The sequence below is a fragment of the Pieris rapae genome, chromosome 23, assembly GCF_905147795.1.
Source record: "Pieris rapae chromosome 23, ilPieRapa1.1, whole genome shotgun sequence".
NCBI lineage: Eukaryota > Metazoa > Arthropoda > Insecta > Lepidoptera > Pieridae > Pieris > Pieris rapae.
In genome coordinates, this window is record NC_059531.1 from 1,192,098 (window position 1) to 1,201,994 (window position 9,897).

Below are 9,897 nucleotides of genomic sequence, written 5' to 3' on the forward strand. Positions count from 1 at the left end.
TGTAATGATAATCATGGTTTGTTACTAAATTATAGATAGATGACAATTGACAACTCTTACTGAGTCAACAAAATTCTGTATACGTTTTTAAGGAACAAGTTTTCTTTGTTATAAGCTTTACTGTTAACTTTTTAATTTTGATTAATCTTGCTGTTTTAAGTCAAATTTCTAAAAAAAATAGGATTGAATAAAATGTACTTATATAAAATATTATTTTATAAATAACAAATACCTATCTAGTTTAATAATTCTTACTTATAAGGCACAAGGAATGCAACTATTTTAAGATGTATTTATTTTTAACTAACACAACTAAATTATGATTAAATCTACCAACTATATAAAGAAATTAATAATACTTTTGGTCACGATTTTTGGCGCATTCATTAAAAAAAATATATTTCAACTAAAGGTAGGCGTTGCGTTGCGCGGGAAAGTCAAGTTTCAATGTTTAGTGTCACACTGCGAACACTAGATGTCAGCTATGACATTAGGTGTTAGTGAATTTTCTAACAGTAAAGTTGGATAGTTTAACTAAAAATTTAATACTACGCGTGCATCTATTGGAATTTAATTAACTGAATAATAATTATTAATATATTATATTATTATTAAATAATAATAATTGTTATAATACGTTATACAGGAAATGCACCATAGTTTTCAGTCATCTCTAAATTTCACAGTTTGATTTATACCGAAATGCCATAAATCGTAGATTCAATATTATGTGGACGGCTGTCAATACCCTCGCTATACAAAAATCAATGACGCAACTACAACTGGATTATTTGTTAAAGAATCTGTTATACGCAATCTAAAATTATATTATTAATCTTAAATTCGTGTTTTACATAAAAATGCGAGATAAATATATTCTAAATATCGCTTATTATCTAATGTAATTTAAATATTGAGTAGACGAAGCCATATACTCTTTTTCGAAATTAGTTAATTTCGTTTTTTTACACACTATTTGTTCTACCACGACTGTAAATTACACTGACATTTCGCTTAGTACTGTTAACTGCCCCGGTAAAGCTATTGCTTAGCATTTTTTATCAACTTATTCAATTATTATTAATTCAATCTTCTACTCTGCCAGACTAACACGATTATATCGTCTGTCACACTCTAACGCGTATTGGCCACACGTATCATCACCGCACGTCATCGTGTGTTAGTATTATTTTCGTTACGGAATTTCTTGATTCGGTCGCCGCGCTCAAAGCCGCGATAAAATCTATGCAATAGCTTAAAAATTTGTATCTTGTTGTGATGTTTAGAATAGTAACAAATGTCTGTGGACAAAATGTTTGGCGTAACCCACGTAATCCATTTGAACTATCAATATCTATGCCGTCAAATTATTGTCTATGTCGTGTGCTTTCACTTGGACAATTTCGAAAAAGAGTATTTCAATTCAAAAAAGGGGGCAGTGACGTGTACGCCTGACCCGTGCTCGGCTCCATTTTCACCACAACCGGTTGCGACAAATCCTGGCGATCCATCTCATAGTGCTTCTCATGAACCATCGCGCACTTGTCGTAGTCCTCTGGCGGGTTGTACCGTGGCTCTTCCTGTAGCGCACACGCGTACTTCTCTTCATGCTCATGACGGTACTCCACTTTGTCCTCGTGCCCATGGGGTTCTATTTGGGGAGAGTGAGCTACCATGGGATACTCACGCAAGGGGGGACTTCCTTCACCATAATCGTAATGTCTAGCAAACATATTTTGTCCGTCGTGACCGTTGAGAACTGTGGTGTAGGAGTAGCCAGGTTGAGGGTTGAAGGCGGGGTAATTACTCCCGGATGACAGTAGGTGGTGGGAGGATAGTTCGTACGAGTGTTGGTACGACCAGGAATCAGCCGGGGCTGGTAATCCGTTTTGTGGGAAGGCTGGTAGATTGCCACCGATGCCGGAGAATCCGCCGCTCAATGTGGTGGAACTTGGTGAGCTGGACCCGATGTAGCCGGTTTTTCGTGGTGGTTCGCGTTTACGCCACTTTGCTCTTCGGTTTTGGAACCATACCTGTCAAAAATATCTGTATTAATACAAACGTTCATTTATGGCAAATTAAATAAAACAGAAGAAAACATGGTTATCAAGGTGAAACAACCATCACACCAGAATTCGTCACAATTATGTTTAACACTCCCTCGTACGGTAAAGAAAATGTTGAGAAATGCCTTCCCAAATATCGAAGTATCGGAAGGCTGACTTTCTTGTCTATTAGAAAAAAAAACATCACGAAACAGAAAACTGAAGAGCAGACCTTAAAAATTGTAATACCACTGGCTTTTTGCGGACACGAATTCTTTTTTTATAGAACAGGGGTAAGTGGACTAAAGGCTCATATGATATTAAGTGGTACCGATGTCCAGACACTCACATTGCCAGACGTCTTGCAAGGGCCTTTTAAAAATTGCTACGTAAAAAATTTTTCTTCCTAAGGGCGAGGTCCCACTGCTGCGTTGCGTCAAAACGAAGACGCAGATGTGCAACATATACTTTTATTCTTATTCGGCCTCCACGTCCGTTCAAGTTCACCATATTCATGGGTGCGTCACATGAACAGCACTAAGTTTCCAGCACTTCAAATAAGGCAAGTAATCCTACCTGTACTCTTGATTCCGAAAGATTCAATTTCAGTGCCAGTTCCTCCCGAGCAAATACATCGGGATAAGGAGCGCGTTCAAACGCCCTCTCGAGCTCCTCGAGTTGATATGCCGTGAATGTTGTTCTGTAAAAGAAATTATAAATAAGAGTTACAACGAAAATATGTTTGTTTCCTAATTTCCTATTTTTACAGTAACTTAACTATTACAATAGAAAACTAAGCTAAAACATAATACAAATATAACAAGGAAAAACTTATAACCATTTTAAAACTGATTATAAACAATGCAATTCTTGTGAATTCAGTGTGCAACTAAATACATCTGTCTCGCTAAATAATATTGGGATGCAAATATGAGATCGATCAACTGTCACATCATAATAAATTATAAATATATTTGTTACTGTAAAAGCTCGAACTACGGTTAATCTTAAGATTTAAGTGTAAGTCTTAGGATTTACCGACATGAGTTGGTAAATGTAAGTATTTCTAAAAATACGAAGCTTTTTTCGAGCTTTTACCATTTGAATTCAGTAGGTATATGCTAGATTTTACCAGTTTGGTTTTAGGAAAAAAACAATGAGTAATCCGGATCCGACCTACCATGGATAGCTTGTATCGACAGATGGCTATCCGTCGATCGGCTATTGGCGCATGTTTGTCAATATTTGGAATAAGATGTCTATCTCTTCTTCTGTCTATGTATAAAATATCATAGCATGTAAAATCGAGAATTGTTCACATAATTCCTTTTCCGTACAAGTCCTGCTTAGACAGTCACGGAAAACACAATAACATACCGTTACTGTATCCCAATTGACAGGCAATTAGATGCTCACGCGCAGGGGGTGAATTTAGTTTCACGCTCAATCAATTTCTGCGCGTGCGCCCGCAGACATATTGCACGTCATATGTTTGATTCGCCCCGGGATAAGGCGATTGAAAAATGTAATTAGAGTTTTAAAAAGCCAGTGGCGCTGGAATTTCAATAGAACCACTCAACCAGATCAACTGATGTGACATCGATGTTGCCAGGCTCGCGAGTGCGTTGCCTGCCTTTAGATCAATGTTGGTTTCGGGGGTTAAAGCGTCATAAAGTCATGAATGTCAAGTACCTGCTACGGTGCATATGGAAAGTATTTTTCAGAACAAGGTTCTTCGGGACATTATTATTGCAACATGGTATATTAAAAATGAGGGTAGGTAGAGGATCTGAGTGTGGATACAGTCCCAAGTACGGATACAGTACAAAATTCCTACAAAGCCGCGTTACAGAGACTCCAGGCATAATAAACTCAAAAACCTTCGGTAGAATATACACTACATTGAAGGTAGTGTATATTCATACATATCTTCTCTGAACCGAACTATCTCAGATTGTGGATTAAATATTGGGTTCGGGCGTAAGACTGTTAATGAACATTACCTTTAGTAGTAAAAATTTAATCAACAATATTAATTTGTTGTACAGAGTAGTTTGTTATTAATGTAAAGTTGTAGTCCTTTTTGTGAACTTAACCGTAGGGAAAAAAAGAGTATTATGCATTTGGCGTATGGAAAAAAAATTAAAATGCAGTAGTGATTAACGATAAATATTAAAATTAATCAAAAAGATTTTATTTAAATAAATAAATTATAATTAAATACTATCACCGTCGTATAAGAAATTAATTTAAAAATTAAATTAATTCTACTGTTACGAAACACGTATTCTAAATATAAAATTACAAGAATACTATACAACTTGAACATAGTTATCGATTTTCATGCCACCTAGACCTAACTTAACGATGTCGAATTGAGGTGTTGAAAATTCACTTTCCTAATTTTTCTCCGTCGCGCCAAAAAATAATAAATAAAAAAAAAGTAAAAAAATACCCTATTCCAATTTAAGCTTATTTTATGATATCAAGATAAGTCTCTCATAGGGGTAATAAGCAAAATACCCAGCATTGATCGTTTCCCCTTCATTGGTTAATAATGACTTGAATCTATCACAATGAGCCAGATCGTGGTAACGAAATGATTTTTTTTTATAGAACAAGGGGCAAACAAACAGGCAGGAGGCTCACCTGATGTTAAGTGATACCGCCCATGGACACTCGATGCCAGAGGGCTCGCGAGTGCGTTGCCGCCCTTTTAAGAATTTGAAGAAAGTGCGCTTTTTAATGTTGTGGGCTTTTAACTTAGTAATAATTAATTTACAAAGAAGTTTCACTTCTGACATTAAACTTATTTGGATTGCAGAGCCAGTATGAAAGTAATGTATACAGAGAAGTGTTGTTACGGAGCATAAGATTTCTAGAGGTGGTAGGTTCGATCTCCGGACTGTAATAGCTGTCTATGCCCGCATAAAGCACCTCATAATGACGGAAATTTTGAATATTTGCAGAATAAAAATTATCACGAAATTTAAGGCTAAGAAATTGTAGTGTTTAATCCAAAGTAACGTCAAACATATGGCAACATTTTTAAAAATCATCATATTAGTTATGCAATAGGGTTGCCAGTTAAAAACTATAAGGGTGAATTCCTCTGCACTATGCCCCTTTTACCGTCTCTACAGATGCGCCTGACCTGAACAGTTGTTCGATATTTGAAACTCTAAGTTCGATTCTCGATAGGAATTTGTTTAATAGATTTTGTAAGTAGCTCTGTCATTTATATATTTTATTTATTTATTTATTTCCTAGATCTAGGAAAGATAACGAAACACCAAATATTACACTAAATTTAAGCATAATATAAATCTTTAGAATTTAATGTTAACTTAACAAATCCATGTACCTAATTGATCTGAATAAAAGGCTATTATTATTACATTTATTTATTTAATTGTTTATTTCGGAAAACAAGGTTCCATAACAATGTCAGTAATCACAACTTAATAACTTAAATCTAAGTGTTAGTAGGTTTCCATTTTATTCATACCGGAATCATTCCGTATGAAATAGCGGAACACTGATTGAGGTATGGGCAATCGACTCGGTAAAGTCTGTAAATTGGACCATTTTGAAATGCGGTCTTGAAATGAATTGCACAGCATAGGTAATAGCTGTATTAAATGAAACTATATTTATTTAGCTTTACGTATAATTAATAAAAATAATTACAGCAACACAAGATAATTACCATTTTATTTACTAATTCGTACTTAGTACATACTTATTTATTGCACCACACATTTGGTAAGTTCAACTTAGAGAAAGCTTACTTATAAGCGGTAACAAAAACGAAAACGTAATTTAAGGAAATGTTAGGAATAAACTTACTTATGAAATATCCATAGCACATTCCTTCATCATCAGCACATCTCACACCCTCTTCCGTACATACCCATACTTTTACACAATCACACAATACAGCCGAACAAATTACTTAGTTAAATGTATTTAATAATTTTTATTGCTGTTTTCCTTACGTAAATGTTTGAACCTTTTTGTATATATGTAAATAAGTAATTAAATTTGATAAATTCGATTTTTCTATTTTATGTTAACATAACATATCATACATTTGTTTTTTTTGCTTTTTATTTGTTTGTCTATGGAAGCTAGTTTTGTTTGTCTATGTATGTGTTAGTCATTTAAATTTGAATGCGAAGATTTTTTTGTCAAAACATTTTGGATTAATTATAAACCAAATAGGAAATAAGTGATTTTCCAGTAAAATAACAAACTCTAAATGTGGTTTTTCAAATACATATTTTTGTAACAAATTGAGTTTCATTTATTATATATATATTTATTGCGCCTTTGGCTATATCTTTAGCATAATTGTTAGCTGTAAGAAATAAACAAATAAAACCTTTTTTTAACTAAGACATCCTTTTTAAATATATAATTTGGATAAATTATAAATTGTTTTCTTATTGCGTAAAACAAAAGTTCTCAATTTTAATACACGAATGAAATTTATCATCTAACATTGTTCAGAAACTTCTAAAATAAAAAATGCTAGACTTGGCAACACAAGAGGATAATTAAAAAATTAATTTTCACTTTATGTCTAAATCACAAAATATCTATAAACGTCACTCTATCACCTACCTTGTCTTTTTCTTCTTAATCCCGTTGTTTTCTCCCTTCTTTTTCTCACTCTTCTTTGTTGGCGGTGGATGCGTCGTATGCTGTTGGGGCGCATCCACTTGCTGCAGAAGTATCGGCTCCTCTTTCCGCTTCTGCTCCCCCGGGAACACCGGCAGCTCCTCCCGATACAACTCTCCACTCGACCCGACCACTACTTGAACCCTATCCTTCCCAAATTCGCCGAACATATGCTCCTCAAACGTCGGGTGCTCCATACTCGGCGCCGGTTCGAAGGAGCACTCATATCGCGGCCCGGAATCTCCACAGACGTACATAAACTCGGCTGGTGGCGGGTGAGAACCCGCTACCTCCGTCCCAATCTCCCTTGGCTCCGTGTCTACCCGCCGGGCATGAGATGCCCGACCAACTTAATTTAATATTAAACAATTTACGCTCATTTGAGTTCTTTCGCGTTCGTACCGTCGCGTCCGTACCGCTTAAATGGCTTTAATCAGCATTAACGAACTAACCGACTTTCAAATGCGGTTGGTCAATTTATATTACCATAATACGAGGATAGAAGGAATCGTGAGCCAATGAGTGTACTCAATGAGTGCGGACCGTTGTATGCGGGCGAAACAACTCTAAACTGTAGCATCATAGCTCAGAGGGGAGTTTCCAATCTTCGAAGCCGGTGCATAAGCTTATTTGAACGGGAGAGAATCTACCAATGGGTGGAGAGATCGGCCACACCCCTCTGTATCCAGCACCCTTCATGGCACGAGCTGCGGGCTATCACTACGCTGTCTTTTTGGAAGCATGCGGGATTCCCAGGAATTCATGAGATTTCTCGTATAGGGCGCAAACACCCACATCATTATCAAATATTATAAATCCCTGGTCGTGGGAAAATGTAGCAATCTTAGATTTTCAGGATGGCGTGTCCCTGCTCCGTGGCCAGCCTCCGTTTCAGCCGATGGCGGGCTTAATTATCAATTAACAGTGGATTATTAATAAAACATTCTATTGGCACTTAGATTAACTGGGGGAGTAATGGCGCATTTCAACAAATTCGGTTGTTATTTAATTGAAGTCAATTTAGATGATCAGAGTCTATTTAGGTTGGTGCTGGAACGGGATCTCTGCTTCATTGGGCTCATTGGAGACTTTCAGGCAAGACGAGTTGCACTCGTGAATGCATTTGTGCATATGCAATTTGTTCGCGAAGCATGGCGTCTAATTTGGGAGTGTATTGGCGGAATTTGTGTTTTGTGTTGTGTTGTGTTTTCGGATTGTGCCGTCTTGCAACAGTCAAACCAGTAATGATCACATGATGTGAGGTGAGGTATGTCGCTTAAAACCTTATTCATCTACATTTTTTTTATTAACAGCCAGTCGTATAGTCTATTTTCAAATTATTTTCCACAGATTAACAAATTAAATGAAACGTCAGTTCACACAATAGATCTAATAATAATCTAAGAAATAAAATTATTTCTTTAAGGTTGTTGCTTGTTTATTTGTTTCACAATGACCGGATAAGTTCCAAATAAGCTATTTATTACTTATTGGTAGGATAAACAGTATTTTTGCGTTTCACGACTGTCAGTCACTTTCATCGAAACTTTTATCTTCCGAATATGTGTTGCATAGCTATTTGGTACTTTATACATACATTGTGAAACAGGCCCTAAGCCTGACTTTTGACTAAATATACGAGTAATAAAGAATCACACTGTGTTAAAGGTTCGGATTGGTTCTATTGTGAACTTAACTATTAAATATGGATGAAACTGAGCATTTTAAGCCCATAACTGGGATTTAATGACTTGATTTTCGAGCTGGAACGAATGAGTCGAGTCTTTTTTCTTCTGTATTTAAATTAATTAAATATGTAATAGGCCACAGAGGTGATTTTCATGAAAATAAAATGAATCGTTAGTATGTCTTGAGATGTTTCCTTATATTATTTGTTTTAAAATTAAATATAAATATAAGACTTAATTAACTCATATATTATATAAAATAATGATTTAAGTACTTATTTACTTATCAGACCGTGACAGTCGATCGATCCCCTGTCTGCATCCCAATAACCGTACCAACGAATGCAATCCATTTTTGGCGACGGATAGAATGCAATATCTTCGCATATTTGATAATCAATATAAACCAAATAAAGTAAATGAAACCGTACAGATAATATTAAAACATATCAAATAACTTTTTAATTATTTTAAAAACTGGTGTTAGTTTTGATGTATGCTGCCACATACATCAACATCTTTTAGAAAATACTACACAATAATTAGTATGTACATTTTTAGTGCTTGTAGCATATCTACGATAAGCTACAAGCTCATCCACCGTCCGGCGTTCTGATATTGTTCATGTATTTTGTGGCCCGTTTCCACTTACTTTCAAAAATAACAAATAATAGTAAAGAAACAAATATGTACATCTTATTCTAGTCCGTTCCATCTCTTCGCCAGATCATACCTATGCATTGTTTTTTTGCTTCACTTCATTTTAGTCTTATTTTGGATATTACATTAATACATCGTTTTTGCTTCTAAGAATTGTGAATTTCCATTTTAATTTCTAGATTATTTGTTGAACGTAAATTATTTTTGGCTTTTTTTAGTCATCCTGTCATGTAATTTTATTATTTAGTTCTATCCATGTGTAAGCAATGTGTTATAAGCACTTTTAGCGCAAGTGCGTATATATTATATATATATATATATATATATATCGACCATAATAATTATGTTATAACAATGAATTGTAAAACACCTATACTCTTCTGTCTACTTAGACAAATTGCTGTATAACTATTTAGTTATTTACTATTTACACTAAATAAATGACAACATTGTTAAATCGTTAAGCTTTCATTTGATAAACAAATATGTATATGTACTTACGTAAGTGTATTTTTACTGAAAAAATTTGAATTTGTTTTTACGAGTCCAAATTCTATTTTTTTCCAAGCCGACACAAGAAGCATATCATACGAAAGCCCGTCTTATGAAACACACAAATATACAGTACTTACCTATATAGCAATAATAAAAATTTAAAAATGATGGAATACTAAATTTCAAAAGTATCCCTGTGCCAGTCTATTTTAACTTTACCACTTTGTGGAACCAGGTAAAGCTATACCAACGCTCGGCACACTGATACAGTGGTAAAAACAAACACAAAATACAATTTTTAATGTGACAAGCACTTAAAGACAAAC

The 9,897-nt window shown here is 34.8% G+C and overlaps 1 protein-coding gene across 1 annotated transcript; it reads right to left on the reverse strand.

Moving 5' to 3' along the window:
• Positions 1 to 603: 603 nt before the first annotated feature.
• Positions 604 to 7,206, reverse strand: LOC111003145 (retinal homeobox protein Rx1). Its single transcript, XM_022273514.2, has 3 exons — positions 6,672 to 7,206; positions 2,622 to 2,745; positions 604 to 2,033 (listed from the first exon to the last, which is right to left on the reverse strand). The coding sequence occupies exons 1-3, from the start codon at positions 6,983 to 6,985 to the stop codon at positions 1,419 to 1,421; spliced, it is 1,053 nt and encodes a 350-aa protein (XP_022129206.2). The 5' UTR covers positions 6,986 to 7,206; the 3' UTR covers positions 604 to 1,418.
• Positions 7,207 to 9,897: the final 2,691 nt, after the last annotated feature.

Bases quoted from the DNA above. Each gene is read 5' to 3' on its own strand.
- LOC111003145 (XM_022273514.2), bottom strand. From the start codon at position 6,985: ATGTACGTCTGTGGAGATTCCGGGCCGCGATATGAGTGCTCCTTCGAA. The intron at 2,746-6,671 runs GTAGGTGATAGA...TTTCTTTTACAG, and splicing joins ATTAAGAAGAAAAAGACAAG to AACAACATTCACGGCATATC. The intron at 2,034-2,621 runs GTAGGATTACTT...TATTTTTGACAG, and splicing joins TTTCGGAATCAAGAGTACAG to GTATGGTTCCAAAACCGAAG.